At 64.0% G+C, this 15,702-nt stretch overlaps 5 protein-coding genes across 5 annotated transcripts; all 5 read right to left on the bottom strand.

The window, feature by feature from the left end:
• Positions 1-193: 193 nt before the first annotated feature.
• On the bottom strand, positions 194-922 carry LMXM_21_0300 (conserved hypothetical protein; the record flags this gene model as incomplete). Its single annotated transcript, XM_003875221.1, has 1 exon — positions 194-922. The coding sequence occupies one exon, from the start codon at positions 920-922 to the stop codon at positions 194-196; it is 729 nt and encodes a 242-aa protein (XP_003875270.1).
• Positions 923-1,478: 556 nt separating this feature from the next.
• On the bottom strand, positions 1,479-4,787 carry LMXM_21_0290 (conserved hypothetical protein; the record flags this gene model as incomplete). The annotated part of the gene is made up of 1 exon (XM_003875220.1): positions 1,479-4,787. One exon carries the CDS (start codon positions 4,785-4,787, stop codon positions 1,479-1,481), a length of 3,309 nt encoding a protein of 1,102 aa, XP_003875269.1.
• A 543-nt stretch (positions 4,788-5,330) lies between these two features.
• Positions 5,331-6,959, bottom strand: LMXM_21_0280 (conserved hypothetical protein; the record flags this gene model as incomplete). Its single annotated transcript, XM_003875219.1, has 1 exon — positions 5,331-6,959. One exon carries the CDS (start codon positions 6,957-6,959, stop codon positions 5,331-5,333), a length of 1,629 nt encoding a protein of 542 aa, XP_003875268.1.
• Positions 6,960-7,633: 674 nt separating this feature from the next.
• Positions 7,634-11,050, bottom strand: LMXM_21_0270 (putative protein kinase; the record flags this gene model as incomplete). Its single annotated transcript, XM_003875218.1, has 1 exon — positions 7,634-11,050. One exon carries the CDS (start codon positions 11,048-11,050, stop codon positions 7,634-7,636), a length of 3,417 nt encoding a protein of 1,138 aa, XP_003875267.1.
• A 742-nt stretch (positions 11,051-11,792) lies between these two features.
• Positions 11,793-13,997, bottom strand: LMXM_21_0260 (conserved hypothetical protein; the record flags this gene model as incomplete). Its single annotated transcript, XM_003875217.1, has 1 exon — positions 11,793-13,997. One exon carries the CDS (start codon positions 13,995-13,997, stop codon positions 11,793-11,795), a length of 2,205 nt encoding a protein of 734 aa, XP_003875266.1.
• Between the last annotated feature and the right edge of the window lie 1,705 nt (positions 13,998-15,702).

The following is a 15,702-nucleotide window of genomic DNA, read 5'->3' as shown; positions in this document are numbered from 1 at the left end:
ATCGCTGGAAGTACCCTCCGCAATGGCCTGTGCCACACACGTGCGGGAAGAGGGGGCGAAAGCCACGTGCGTGGTGGTGTGCATGTGACGCCACTGCGTTGGTGCCGCAGCAGGAGCGGGAGCAGACGTGCACTTTGGGCGATGTCACCGCGTATGTCTCTGTGCATGTTGCCATTATTACGAGCTGCTCGTGTCAATAGGGCCACGCCGGCGAGGCCTTCTTTGCGTTGGTGGCGCGCGCATACGACGCACGTCGTGCCCCTGTCGACACGGAGGTGGGTGACGCCGTAGGTGCCGCAGCTGCTGCAGCGGCATTGACACCTCCGACACCACTAGCGGGGTGCGACGCACTGGCTGTGGCCGGTGCTGCGTGTCGCAAGAGCCGGTAGGCATGCTGCACCGGCACAAACGTTGTCACGAGCAGCAGCACCTGCACCGGCAGGATACCGCTGGCGATATTGTGGCCCGTGTGCAGCGCCGTCATCTTCTGTGCGTTTAGCGTGAAAGGCCCCACACACACTGGCTCCGTGTACACACCGCCCTCGACGTCGATCCAGTCAACGAAGGGGTAGTGGTACGCCGCAAGCGCGTCGCACACACCTTGGGCCGTGATCTTGTCTGCGTACAGAAAACTGCCAAAGATAACTGTGAAGCCTACCTCGAGCGCCAGCTGATACGTCGCAATGGCGAACAAGTTGTTCGACAGCCAACGGACTGGCGTGTACTTCATGTACTTGGCGCTGGGTTGCCACACAGGCACACTCATTTTGGGCTTCACATGGAAGGGTGTCGACTCCACCGTGCCGGAGCGAAGGCTGCTGTGTGGGTGGGATCTGGTAGCCGACGTCGAGGAGGACGAGGTTTTGCAGCGGTGCTGCACCTTCGCCGCCCATCGTGCCCATGGCGAGGCGGAGCACCCCATGAAGCTGCCCGAGTGCGTTGTAGTTGAGCGCCGCATTGTTCGAGTGTGTGTCCCGGTGACGTACAATTCGTTTCGGTTCTCTGCGTGTGCGAGTACACGCGACAAGACGAGCAAAGGGAGCGGTGGAGGGGGGTGGCGTGAGTCGACGTGAAAAGACGAAGGAAATATGCATCACGCATGTGTGGTGGAGGGAGAGTGGGAGGGGGGGGGCGAAGTATGTACACATGTGAGCTGCTTGCGACTCCTGAGCGCTTCCACGGCTTGCGTGGTTTGTGTGGGTGTCGTGCTCGCCCCCGCTTCGTCCGTTCTTCTCTCGCTTGGTGGAGGTAGGGGCAGGCTGCTGCTTTAGTTGCTTAACAAAAGGAAAGACACACGCGCGCAGATACACAGCGTCGACGAGTCGCGAGAGCGGATCATCACCCCCACCCGCAGTCGCCGGAGCAGTCGTGGTAGCGGCGCTGGCGCCTCCTCGACACCTCTGTCCCGGCTCTCTCACCTCTCTCTCTGGCTGCCACCTTACCAAGGTAGGAGCGGTAAGACATGCCGATGATGGACATCAGTGGAAGGACAACGTGTAGCATACGTTGGTGATGACCGTCACCTGGTGCAGGAGGGGCAGCGAGACGACGTGCGCTGCAGACGCCCACGTCTGCGCATCCACCGCCTTCTCTGACGCCTTGTGCGGTGCAGAAGGGCCAGCAGCAGCCGCAGGTGGTTTCAACCGCTTCACGGCTGATGTCACGCCGCTCTCGCGCTGCGTCAGTCCCGTTGTGTGCGCTGCCGGCTCCACTGGTGTCGTCGCCGCTGCACCATCCAGCATCGAGAAGATCACGTACTCGCGAGATTGCACCGTCGCAGGTGGCGGCGAGCGGCGAAGATAGTCGGCGAAGAGGGGCGTCAGCTGTGCCTCTGCTGCCTGAGCGCATGCCAGCTGCGCTGCTTCCTCAGCCTCGTCGGTCTCCTCGCGAGGGCCAAGCACGCCGAGCACCAGCGCCTGCAGCGCAGCATACTCGGAGGCGGGGCTTGTGCAGCGCTCCATGACGTCGCGCACGAGCGCCACGCCATCGCGGCACGCCTCTAGCCCGAATTCCACGACAAGCCGTGACAGACGCGTCGCCGTGTTTGCCGCGAACACCGAAGGCAGAAGCACAGTGGCCGCCACCGCCGCACCAGCAGTCGGCGCCGGGTACAAGAAGACCTGGTCGTTCATGAGCACATACGGAGGGCTGCGCAGCCGCTCCCACTCGCGGTTCTGCTCAGGTAGCACCTTCTTGGTGAAGGTCAACACCCGTGTGTAGGATGCTTGCAGGCACTCGTGGCGCTTCATACTGGGCAGCCGCCACGTCATGATGCCATGGAGCGTCACCACATGCTGCTGCAACGGAGAGCTGCGGTGAGCAAGGGCGCCGAAGCGCGCACTTGTGGGGCTGCCGTGGCCCGACGTCTTGCCAGAGCCCGCAGCTCTGGCGACGCCAGGATCGGCGGCACTCCTCTTGCGCTTCCCAGCCGCTGCGGCGTTGCCCCCAGACACCGCGGCGCTAACGACCTCCGACACCCGTGCCACCGACACGACGGCGCCCGTCAGATGGTGCGACACGTCCATCCTCTCCGGGTAGAGGGTGAGCTGGTAGGCCATGTAGCAGTTCTCGGCACCGCGGCCGAAGCGCTGCAGCGCCTGCCGACCAGCCAGTAGGTTGCGTGAGCTGTTCTTCATGGCAACATTGAACACACGCGCATCGCGCACATCCACGGCACTCAGCCGCATGCCAGTGTAGTCCCTATCCAGCTCCACGCTGCGCGCATCCCGCATGGTGGCTGCGTCGTAGAAGTTGAGGCTCGGCGATACGGTCACGCTGAAGGCGGCGAGCGGGTGGAGGTAGCGGTGCGGGAAGTTGTCTTCGTTGAGCACCTCCTCCTCCGGGGCTTGGCGGCCGGCGTCACGGAAGGCGGCCAACTCCCTCGCGGTGTGGGGGATGCGACGCGTCTCCCAGATGTACAGGAGGCGCGCCACGCAGTCGAGCACCGACTCCTGTTCCTGATGCTCCGGCGTCCCCTCGTCGGCGATCCAGCGCGTGCACGAGGTCGGCCACGGCTTCGGAAGCCGCAGTGGGGGGCGGCGGATCGGCTCGCCGTCAAGGGAGGTCAGCTGCGGCAATGAGGCGCGCACTTGTTCTTGGTACTCGGGCTTGCGTGTGATGGGGTTGTTACGGAGAGACAGGCGCAGCAGGCGGCGAGCGTAGTGGGCCCGGAGCACCAGCAGGAAGCGCAGCGACCACAGCCGGTTCTCTGAGAGGTCGAGCGCGTACAGGTACTGCTCCAAGTGCCGTTTACGCAGTGCCTCCACGATGCCGTCAGCCGAGGTAATCTGGCACTGTGTCAGCGTGAGCCCGTGTAGGCGGATGCGCTGATTGCGGAACAGCGCCGTGACGTTAGCCGATGTGGTGTCGATTGCCTCGCACAATAGGCGTTCGTCGCGGGTCATGCCCCACTCACCCTTCCCGTCCGCCCTCTCGGTTTCGGCGCGCGGTTGTGCATCGCGGTGGTACACCTGCAGCGCCCACTCGATCGCCTCCATCACCTCATCAGCGCAGGTGCTGGTGCTGAGGTCCAGCTCCTTTTCCGTGATAGGCTTGCGGCTTGGGAAGAGAAGGCGGTGGAAGCTTTCGGGGGCCGGCGCGTCGTTGCTCTGGTGCTTGGGGAGGCTCGATGTTGCTGCTGGTGCTGCAGACGGCGAAGAGGCGTCACGCTTCAGCGCCTTTCCAGTAAAGTATGTCAGCGTGCGCGCCAGAAGGATGCCGCATGTCGGATGGGCGCTTAGGTGCGCCACAAGCTGCGGCAGAGCACTCAGATCAACGAGTCCGAACTCAGGCCGAAAGGCCACGCGCGGCACCACCCGCTTCGTCTCTCGCTCCACCAGTTCCTCGAAGGCAGGTGAGCTGAGGTACGCCTCCAACGCATCTTCGCCGTCCGCGTTCTTCACGTCGTTCTGGCTGCCGCCATGTGGGCGATGAGACGATGACTGTGCCGCCACGCCGCTGCCCGAAAGCGACGGCGGCTCCACCCTGCCGGTGACCTTGTGCTGCGCCGTTACCTGCTTCTCCAAGGCCAGCCGCACGTCCATCACTAGTCCTTGCGTCACTTGGAAGGTGCGTTGCCACAGCAGACACACGACGCAGCGCTGAAGCGGCGTGAGGGTGCGGAAGATACGGTGCCTCGCTGCATCCCAGCCACTGTCGCTGTCGTCGTCAGCGCCCTTCGTAGGTCCTGCGGCTGTGGTGGTGGCTACCGCCGATGATGAGGACGCAGCCGCTGCGCCGTTGGTGGGCGACCCTCTCAGCACCTCTTCTTCGCTCCGGCGCTGCACCTCCTCGTCCTCCTCCCTGCGACTGCGCTTCAGCGCTAAGTTCAGATCCCCGCGATGGCTGTACGGGCACCGCTTCACCTTGAGCTCTACGAGCCGCTCTGCCACTGCGGCATCGAGGCTCCAGTTGAGGTAGACCGGCTCCTGCTTCAGCTCCTCGACAAGCATGCCGATTACCTCCTCCCGCTTGGCGGGGTCGGCGGGGAAGCTCCCGCGTGACGTGGCGCTCTGCACCAGCTCCAGCGCCTCCGCGTCGTCCCTGTCGGCACCGGCCATGTCTGCCATGAGCTCCATCTGCATGGTGTAGAGGGCGGTCGCCTTCTTCAGCAGCTCCGCCTCCTTGGCGGCAGCAATTTCGCGACGCACTTCTTGCTCCCTGTTGTACGCCTTGCACTTGCCTGTCTCGCGCCACTGGTGGCATACCTTGCTGAGCTTCGAGAGGTCATCACTGTGGAAGCCGAGGGTGCGGGAGAAGCGTTGATATCCCTTGGTGTTGCTGAGCATAGCGAGCGCGCGCGGGAGTCTTCCTCTCTGGGTGGCAATATGTTCCTCTTTTGGTGTAGGGCTGTGAAGGGTGGGCGGGTGGGGCAGAGCACTGGTGCCGCGGTGTGTGTGTGTGCGCGTGTGTGCGGGGAGAGCGAGATGAGGAAGCAAAGAGGTCCAGGACGGGGCATTGCGGTAGGGAGAGCGCACAACACACACCCACACACACACACGAGGGATAGGGTGGGATAGACGGGTGGGTGGGGGAGGCCCCTTTGCTGTGCCCAACGACACACCCATCTTCGACACAACCCTTGCCATACACGTTGGCGTGCCGACTCTTGGCAATCGTCCGTCATCTGCCTCCGTCTTTTCTCCTCCGAGCTCTTAGCGATTGGTCAGCCCCACTGGGATTCCTTTTTTCGCCTCTCTGTCCTTGTGGCGAACTTCATGTGTGGTGTGGTGGGGAGGGGGAGGCGCTAAGCGCCACGACGAGATGAACGCGCGCGTGCGCACGCACACAATCGCCCAAAGCTCACGTCTACCCGCGGATCGAGAGAGGTGTCACTCGAGCATTACGACAAGAGAGAAGGAGCTGCCCTGTGCGCTGTCCGCGGCGGGAAGCACTTCGTCCGTGATGAAGCCCCACCGCCCGGTGCGCGCGATGGCCTCGGCGATGCACGCTTTTGCCTCCGTCATGACCTTGTGCTCGATGAGCACCTCCGCGCGCCGCTGCGTTTCCATTTGATGGTACAGCGTCGCCACGCTGGAGCACGTCGGCACAAACGTGACAAGCATGAAGGCGCCGCGGCGCAGCGTCGCAAGCGCTTGGGAAAGCTGCACGGCGTGTTGTTGTCGATTTGGTCTCGCGTCTCGGCCAGGAGGCCGGGATGCTCGCCTCGAGGCTGCTGACCCCTCGCCGCCGCCGCCGCCCTCTTCCGCGGCAGGCCCGACGGGCAGAGGCAGGTGCGCCGTGTAGGCGCCAACATCGATCGAGTGGGTCGGCAGATAGTCGAAGGGCCTTGGCAATGCTCGACCAGGCCCGGCGGCGACGACGCGGATGTAGCTTGCTGCCTGCGGCTCCACGTGCGCGGCCGCCGCATCGGTCAGCGGCACGTGAGATATCTGGCACCCCGCTCCCGTGTGTAGGCCCAGCTCCAGGGTAGACTGCAGGGCTGCCTGCGCGAAGGTGAAGTCGATGGCGCTCGCGTCGAGCACAGCCAAGCCACGCGCCTCCTCGCACGTCTGGCGACGCTGCCGCCAAGCGAGCCCGTTGGCGGTGCGCTCGATGCTGGAGATGAAGGCAAGGCGAGCTGTGCGGAGGGCTCGTAGCCCGCACGAGTCGGGGTTGCGGAAGCAAACACCGTTCTCCATGAGGAGTGTGCCACCCGCACCGGGCGGCGGCACAACACCGCCTTTGAGCGGTGTGACGGGTAGCGCAGATGTCGCCCCCGCACTACTGCTGTTGGGGTTGGTCTCCTTAGCCGCTGCAGCGGCACCCGCTGACTGCTCCGCGCGCGTAGAGGCACCTGCAGATGAAGACCGCGGCGACCATGAGGAGGCGCCGGCGGCGGCCTGACTGTCCCCCTTTAGCTTTCCTACCCACTCCGCGACGACCACCTCCTCCTCGCTGACGCGCAGCTTGCTCAGCTGGGCGGCTAGACTCCTGCCAGAGCACGCCTGTGGGTCATCCGGCACCGCGTTCCGGAGCACGTGACTGTTGGTCATATCCGGCACTCGCAGCATCCATTCTGACGGGCGTAGGGGATCCTCGCTGACGGCCGTAGTTACGCTCCTGTGCGCCTGTCCGCTGGCGTCGCTGTCCTGCGCCGTATGCAGTAGCGTGTCAGACCTGCGCGTCTCTCGCCTCAGCAAATCCAGCTGCTCCGTGATGGCGGTCAGCTCCGAATCCTTCAGTCGTCCCGTGAAGGCGCTCTCGGGGGTGACACCTCGCGGGCAGCCGTAGGCGAGCGTTCGCACGAGTCGCACCGTGTTGCCGTACACCTCCAGCCGCTCTCCAGGGGCGAGTCCTTCGCGCTCCCCAAAGGCAAGCGTGTAGACGTTCGTAGCGGACGGCGCCGCAGCAACCAGCGTCGACGGGCTTGTGCAGTATTCGTTAAGACTTCCCAGCTCGAGGCACTGCGCACGCACCTTTGCGGCCCGCGGTATGAGCAAGGGAAATACCTTGTACATGGGAAGCGTCCGAAGCGGCGGTGGCACTCTGTGTGTGTGTGTGTATGTGTGCGGTGAGGCGTGTGCACTATGGCAGCGGGAAGGGGTAGGGGGAGGGGCATGAAGAAAACGACCATGTAGACCTTGACGAGGGCAGAGGGTCTGCCCTTGGTTGCACTCGCACGCAAGCTCCCTTCATCGGAGTCGACGTGGCGGCGGCAAGTGCGTGCGACTGTCGACGTAGACAACTGCAAAGAGGGCACAAGTGCGACCATGCACACGTTCCTTCTAAAGCCGCTGAGTCCCCACAGGCGGGCTCACCCATAAGCACCTGGACTGACCCATGCTCATGGTTGACCAACGTGGGGGATGCGCTACACCTTCCCTGCTTGACTGTGTGTGTGTGTGCCCCTTAGAGGGGACGGTGGAAGGTGCGGCACTGGCCCAGTCTGGCTGACGTGCACCCACACAGGCGCGAGGCCCTTCCGCATCTCACCCCGCCACCCTTCCAGGAGGCTTACCGCACCACGCCACCGCTTCGTCTTCCCTTCTCCACATGCGCGCGTGTGGGACGCTGTCAACAAAGGCGCCGAGGAGAGAGGAACCCCCCGAGAATAACAATACGTACAACGGCGTAAGGCACGAGCAAAGGCGGCACTCATGCGCTGCCCGTCATTTTCCCTTGCGAATTGCTCTCACGCCACCATGGCCGTCGACGTTGACGCGGCGGCGGCGGCGGCTTCGAGAGGGGCCAAATGCCGCAGCACCTTGGCCACGTCCGGCATCAGATCCCCGTGGCAGACGCGACCGTTCTGCGACAGCGCTACGAGCTGGCGGCGAAGTGTCTGCAGCAATACCGGGAGGGATAGGGACGCTGCTGGATGACCGAGGGAAGGTATTGGCTCCGATGCCGCTGCTGCTGCGGTTACTGGACTGCTCAGCAGCGCTGTCGGTGTCACCTCCGCGAACCAACGCGAGAGCAGAACAACGATGTCTGCAAAGGCAGCAGCGGCGCCGTTGCTGCCACCACCGCCGTTGCTGCTGCTGGCGCTAGGCGATTTGACGGATGTGGGACTCGCCGCCGCCAAGGCGGGTGGGGCGTCGGCCCCCTCGGCCGCGCCAGCGTCGGTGCTGGCGGCGCTGTGGGGGAGCGAGCTGGTGCGCTTGTCAGCAGCGGCGGCGGCTTTGTCAGCTGCGTCCACTTCTCTTAGCAGGGACACCAGTGCTTCCCACACCCACGGGCAGCCGGTGCAGGCCGCCAGCATCTGCTTCTCGGACGTCATGGCGGTGATGGCTGTGAGCAGGCACGATGTCAGCGCAGGGACACCGTAGGACCGCTTCAGGGTGAGCGCCAGCAGGGCAATGCAGCGCACCGGGTCGCGCAGGTACCGGGCCGCACGGAGCGAGCTCGCCTGTAGCTGCGGCAGGCCTTCGACAGCCGCGCATCGCACCTCGGTGCTGACCACCTCGCTCGAGCCCACGAGGACCAGCGTTGCGGTCAGACTAACGCCGGCCTTTTCGAGGTACTCGGCCCTGCACCTTCTGGCGACTGGGATGTAGCGGGTGAGCAGGCGCACCGCTGCTTCGCACAGGTGGCGCGCCGCCTCTTGCACTGCGAGCAGCCATGACATGGATGTGGTCCACTGCACTGACTCCGGTGGAAGCCCACTGACGGTGTGGCACCCGAAGCCCATAGTGCTGCCTAGGGAGCTCAGCGGGCCGCCACCGCCACCCGCCGGTGCCGCTGTCGTCAGGATCGACTCCTGCGGGCTCACGGAGATCGGTGACACCAAAAGCGGGGCACCCGTCGCTGGCGAGGGTTTGTCACAGGTGCTGTTCAACTCGCCGCCCCCTCGTCCCCCGCACGGGTTGACGACAACCGTCAGCGTCTTCACAACCGCCGCTCCACCGCCTGCGCCCACTGTAGAGCTCGGAGAGGTGTGGCCACCGCTGAAGTCAGCGCCGAGGCCCCACAGCAGCGCCTGCCCACCCGCCAGCGGCTCGATGGTGCAGAGCACGTCAAACAGCAGGTTCATCGTGCTCCACTCCATCATGGGCGTTGTGTTGCTCAGGAAAGCGGCCTTGCACTGCGCCTCCACGCACTGGCACAGCACCGCCGCGCCGCCGTCGCTGAGTAGCCGCTCACGGGCACGCCGCTGTTGTTCATGTTGCTCTTGAAGGGATACTGGTGCGCAATCCGGCGCGCGCGTATGCGCGGGCGCCGCGGGGTCAGGCGAGGAGGCGGAGCAGTCGTTCAGATCCACTGCGGTGTCGTCTGTGGTGGTGGTCAGCGAGCTCACAGCCTCCGCCATCGCCGCGGCCGTTGGCTCGAGCACGAGACGCGAGTGCAACGCGCGCACGCATGCCAGAACCTTTTCCTTCTCCAGGCCCAAGACAAAGCGCAGCGCACGCGGGTCTGTCGGGGTGTACACGGGGACTTGTGCGTCCTGCGTTGCACAGCACCGCCGAAAGAGTGTGGCGAGGTGGTCCGCGTCGCACGCCGACGTCAGCTCCTCCACCCCCCAGAGCTCTGTCGACCCCAACCGGTTCACAAAGAGCGTCGCCAAGGCTGAGCGGCTCTCGGCAAAGTGGGAAAAACACCACATCACGTTTCCTATGTACTTGGGTGTCATAATACGCGGCGTCAGCGCCGGCACCAGCAGCGGCAGTGCGTTGCTGTTCAGCCACGCCTCGCACCGGCTCTCGTTGTCACATGTCAGGTTACGCTTCACCCATTGCTCAATCACCCCAAAGCGGGTGCCACTGCTGGTGCCGGCGCTGACGCTCTCGTCGCCTGTCGTCCCGTTCATAGGCCGACCCTCGCGCGCCGCCCGCAGAAGCTGCGGTACGGTGCAGTCCAGGAACCACGGCTCGTGGAGCAGCTCTCCGGCCGACGGCCGGTCCATCCCGCGGGGGCGGAAGCACATCCGTAGAAACGACAGGCACTCATCGCTCAGGTGCAGGTCCTCGGGAAGCGGCGGGAGCAGCGCCGCCTCGCACAGGGGCGTGGCCACTTCAGTCTGGTCTGATGCATGCACAGCGCCGCCAGATGCGGCTGTCTTGGCCACATCGACCGGCTCCTTCGGCGGATTGTGAGTGCTCGTCGTTGCCGTCGCCCTCCTCGCGGACGCCACGTCTGTCTTTTGAGACGCTGCACCACACGCGTCTTTCGCTCCGTTTTTCTTCCTCCGGGGCCCACGCGGCCCTTCATCATCGCCAGAGCCTGTTGCCGCGCTTGGGGTTGCGGGGTTGGTGGACGCACGCGAGGTGCCACCTGCGCCTACACGGCTGGCCTCGCTCTCACAGAGCACTTCGTAGTAGCTCTTGAGGATGTGATGAATGGCGTTGTGGATGGGGCGCTCAAAGTGCGGGGGGGCGCCCGTGAGCAGCTCCACCGCGAGACAGCCCACCGACCAGATGTCGCTCGCCGCCGTTGCCTTCGAGGCACCGGCGAGGACTTCCGGCGCTGCCCAGTAAGCGGAGCCGCGGAACTCCGAGAGGGCGGAGCCAGAGCACTCTTCACCAGCGCCCCTCCCGGCGCGGCTGCCCTTCATGTGGGCCGGTGCTTCGACAGAAGGCGTGGAGACCGCGGTGGTGCGCCGCTCGGCATCCTCGTGATCGTCCTCGCCATGCGAACGCAGTGCAAAGTCGGTCACTTTCACGACATCGCCGTCGAAGAGAAGAATGTTGGACGCCTTCAAGTCACCGTGCACGACGCCCCACGGGGCCATGTGACACAGGGCCGTCAGCACCTGGTAGATATACCGGCAAGCGGTGTCCTCCGGAAGCTTGCCGTTTTCCTTCAGACGTCGCAGCAGCGATCCATGCTCGGTGAACTCCTCCACGAGGAAGAGTCGATCGTGCTGCTGCATGTGGTCCAGGTACTTCACCACATGCGGGCAGTGATGGTTGTTGAGTGTGTGTAGAGCGTCCACCTCGCGCAGCCAGTCTTCCATATCCTGCGGCCGGTTGCCAAAGAGCTGCTTCACGGCAACATCTTTTCGTGTGGCCACATCCTGCGCGCGGTACACGAGCGCACTGCCACCACGGCCAACTTCGTTGAGCAGCTTGTAGGACGAGTAACGCCCCTTGACGGTGTCTACGGTGGCCATACAGTGTGCGGGTGGGGTCCAAGTTCTATCACAACAGCTGGGTACAGTGAGCTAGAAACAGCGATGGTGCACACACACGCGGTCTTCGACCTACCCGTTAAAACCGCTCACGCTCTTGTGGAGTGGACGGCTGCTGCTGGTGCTTCTCTTACCCTCCCCGCTGCGTCTCTCTCGGGCTGCTAAAGTGCTCGCGGGCCTGTGGAAGAGGAGTGTGTGCGTGGGCGTGTGCGGCGGCGGCGAGCTTCTCCCACTTGGCAGAGAGAGGGAGGGGCGGCGACGGTGGTGATGGTGGTGGGTATTGTGTATCGCATGCGGCATCGTTGAGGGAGAAGGAGTGATAGATAGATGGGGAGTGATGGGGTACACGTTCACCTCATGATCGCCAGTACGCACCAGTGCGAGAAGCACTGAGGGAGGAGATGCACGTGCCTCCAGTGCCGCTGCCAGTTCTCCTGCTCCTTCTGCCACCCATGCACGTGCGATTCGCGAGTCTTCCATCGCCCACCCTCACACGAGCACACGAGTGCGAAGATGGGTGGTGGTGGGAGAACGGTGTCTACTCGGTTACATCAAGCCGCTACCCCGCCGTGTGCACCTCAGCAGAGGGCAACAGCAACCAAGGACTGCAACACGCACGCAAAGCAAGAGACAGAGGGAAGACGGAGGGGTGGGGTGTGCAGCGCACCTCCGGTGTCTCTCCCCCATCACTCACCCATCCATTTCCATTGTACGTGACGGCCGCCTACACGAGCACTTCGTTGCGGGCGCGCTGGCGGCCTGCCTTGGAGCGCGACCGCAGCGCTTCGTGCAGCGGCAGTTGGCTCTTCAGCACCTCCACACTCTGGCCCGCCTCCGTCAGTTGCTGCATGACGCTGCGCAGCACGCTGCCGTCGATGCCGATGTCGCACTTGAGAGAGTACTGGCTGACGCGGGTGGCCGTCTCCACGTCGCCGACGCGGGCGGCCCTCTCCAAAATCGGCAGGATCATCTCTACCTCGACCCGCAGCCCGGGGTGGGCAGTCACCTCTTCCAGGTAGTAGATGGCCTCGTCGATGTTGCCGGCCATCACGGCCTGGCGGATGAGCACGCGAAACGTCAGCACGTTTGGCACAACACCGCTGTTCTTCATCGTCTTGTACACCACGCGGTGCAGCATCGTGCTGCGGTGGCGCGAGCAGCCGGTGAGGAGGGCGTTGTACGTGTTCGTGCGCGGCGCCACTCCCCACCTAGGCTCGTAGGCGGAGACCAGCTGCAGCGCCTTGCGCTCCTCGCCGATGCGAGCCAGCGCCAGCACTAGCAGGTCAAGTGTGTGCACCGTCACCAGCGCGCCCTTCTGCCGGCGCGCCTGCAGGTGTGACAGTGCACGCTCCACCAGCGCCGGCGTGTTGATGGCATCGGCGAAGGTCATAAGGTAGTGGCGGTCCATTGTGTAGCGCAGCGACTCGATCTGCGCCTTGCGGAAGCAGTCTACCTGGTCGAGGTAGCCCTTGAGCGCCATCCACTCGATAAGATCCAGCGCCTTCTCTATCTCCAGTGCCTGCGACCAGCACCAGACAACCATCGCCAGCACCTCTGCTGTCTTGGCAATGGCGTGCCGGTCCATCAGCGCAAGCACCTGCTCCGCGGTACCCGCGTCGGTGCACTTGGCACAGCGTAGCAGCAACTCCGTGAAGTAATGGCGCTGAACGTACTGGCTAAAGCTCGCCTTCTCCAGGACACAGCGCAGCTCCAGCTCCAGCATGAGCCAAAGCACGTACTCGGGCGGGTACTGCGCCGCGGAGGACGGCGAGGCGGTGCTGAGCCCAAGGCGAGATGCCTGCGCCACGGTGTGCTGGCTGCCACTGCCTCCGTTGCTCTCACCGTGGTTGGGGGCACGCACCGGGCTCAACCACTGCACCATCAGCTCAGCGAGCATGCGCTTGTCCACGATGGCGGTGCCGTACCGCAGAGCGGCGCGTGTTACCTCGACCACGAAGGACGGGTCTGCGCTGTACGGCACAACGCGCAGCATGAAAGTCTGCACCGTGGCAGGCAGCGGAGCCACTTCCGGCTCCTGCTGCTTCATCTCCTCCCACAACCCGGTCGGGTCGTAGCCCGCTCGCACGTGCAGCTCCACCAAGTAGTGGTACGTCAACGCGTCCTTCTCCACACCACACGCCTTCATCTGATCGAGCACAAAGATGGCCTCCTCCACGGCGTACTTGTTTCGCCGCGTGAGTGCCTCGAAGTACGCGTTGAAGACGTCAGCGTTGAGCATGGTGGGACGGCGCCACCACATGACGGCGCTGGTGCCACATGGCTTGCCTTCCCTCGCCGCAGTAGCTGGGGCGAGGAGGTCGTCTTGCAGCTTCAGCGGGGTGCCGGTGGCAGCCGTGGTGGTGCCGCTGTCCCGCCGCCTCGCGCTGCTGCCCAGCCATGCATATTGCGCAGGTGATGTCCACGTGAGCTCTTTTGCGGCGGCGAGGTCGCGCAGACCCACGGCAAACACCTCACGCACCTTGTCGATGCGTCCAAGGTTGGTGTACACGCGGATCAGCGTGATGAGCGCGTCGCGGGCGTCAGCCACAAAGTCTTGGCAAAAGTCGGTTACAAAGTGCTGCTGTGCTGGGTTGAAGTGCTGCTCGTAGAAGGCCGCGCAGCCGCCGTAGTCGCGTTGGTGCACATAGCGCTGGAGTGCCCCGAGCGTTGTTGTCGCTGGCTCAGGGGACGCGGAGGGGGCGGCAGTGGAAGGCGCTGCCGCAGCGGGTCTGTAGCTCGAGGAAGAGCGATCTCCTTCATGGGAGTAGTTGCGCACGGACGTGACACCGCTGCTGCTGCTGCTGAGGAGGAGGAGGGGTGCTCGTCGGATCAACGACCACGTCGGAGACTGCGGAGGTTGAGCAGGGGAGAGCGAGACAACGCCACTTCCAGGACTGCCTTGAAGGCAGCGTCGAAGACGGGCCTGCATGACGGGCTGTCGCTGCTGGTTTCGTGGAGTGCGCGCGTGTGTGGGTGGGGTGGGGGATCGGTAGGGGTGACCAAAGCTGTGCCACCTGGGGAGCTGACACGTGCTTCATAACAACACGAGTGGCAGTCAAGTGGGGTGGGAAGGCGTGGCGGGGACGTGAGGGAGAAGAAAAGCGCGGAGAGGATACGTGAGCAGGTAGCAGAGGATGAAGAGGGGGCGGGGTCAGAGGCGAGGCCGGGACTTGCTCAGCTTCCAGTACCGTGCACAGACACAGAAACACGCAGACCTCGTCTCTCCATACTGACAGCATGAGCATGGCCCAGTGAGTCCATTGAAGTGTGCGCGTATGGGCGGATGCGAAGACGTGGCTGAGGGGGCCACGGGAGGGGAGGTGGTGTTGAAGCGTCACCAAGATAGAAAAGGGGTGGAGGGAGGCGACAGGTGTGACAGAGATGTCCTTTGCTGCCCTCTACAACCGCTTCCTCTTCCGTGTGCTTGCGCGCACCCTCTAGGCTCTGGCCGACCTGCGGCCCCGCCCCTGCCCACTTCCTCTCCAGGTGTGTACGCCTCGTTTGCTTGAGAGGACGGAGGATAGCACTCGCGAGCACACACGCCCACGCACAGAAGAGGGGATGGAGGGGGAGTGAATAGCAGTGCCATAATGCCGCCGACTTTTTCGCCCCCTTTTTCCCCCCTCGATGCACCGCTCTGGCCTCCCCCCACATCGCAGGTGCTCGAGCCTTTTACCAGCAGAAGTGGCTCGGCATTTGGCAGAGGATGGAGCTTGGTTGGTTGGCCTGCCCTGACAGAGTGGGGGATTACTGGACCCTAAGATACCGCGTGCGGAGGTGCGTGTGCCCCCATCCCTTCACCTTCACCCATCATCACGGGGAGGGAAGAAGAAGGGGCCACAGCGAGACGGTAGAGAGAAGAGAGCGCTGTCGTTATGGGCACAGGGGTCAGACACACGCGGACACAAGCCACCCAGGCACACAGCTGAGCAGTCTTGTGATCCATCGTCGCACAACCCTTCGCATGTGTCCGCGTGCATGCCTACCACGGTTGTTTGAGTCGCGGAGCAATGACACAGAGAGAGGGGGTGAAGGGCTATGGAGCCGCAGCGAACATGCTGACGGGAAGCATATTACGGAGACACGGCCACGAAAAAGAGAATCGGTGGCCAAGAGGCCGAGGCAAGGGAAAGAGAACGGGTGGCGGTGCGTGAGGTGGTGGTGAGGGGGCGCGCACAGAGGGTGGTGCCTCCCCCTCCCTCTCGCCCCACCGCGCCACCGCACCACGAGTTCTTCCCGTTCATACGAATGGCGTTGAGCGTCTCTCTGTCGAGGCCGACCATCCCACATGCAGACCGCCACGTGCGGTGATGCGCGGCACGGCGGATGGTGTGGGGCTGCGGATGGCGAGAGGACAGGAGGGGAGGGGAGGGGGGAAGCAAAATACGAAACACAGAGGCGTTTTATATAGGAAGAACGAGAGAGGGAGCGCAAGAGAGTGGGTGGGAAGCCGAAGGCTGCTCGAGAAGGGAGGCGGTGCTCGCTGGCAGCCCTGTCGCCGTCCCCACCTTGTCCCCCGCCTCCACCTTCTCAGAAAAGTCAAGCAGCGGAAGAGAGTCACGCCCGGTGAAGACGAGCGAATTACGAAGCGAGACACGCCTTCGTAAACAAAGAAAGGGAAAGGAGAGAGTGGA

This window comes from Leishmania mexicana, chromosome 21 (assembly GCF_000234665.1).
Source record: "Leishmania mexicana MHOM/GT/2001/U1103 complete genome, chromosome 21".
NCBI classification, from domain to species: domain Eukaryota; phylum Euglenozoa; class Kinetoplastea; order Trypanosomatida; family Trypanosomatidae; genus Leishmania; species Leishmania mexicana.
Note: the sequence above shows the minus strand (reverse complement) of the source record. Positions and strands in the feature narration are given on the sequence as shown.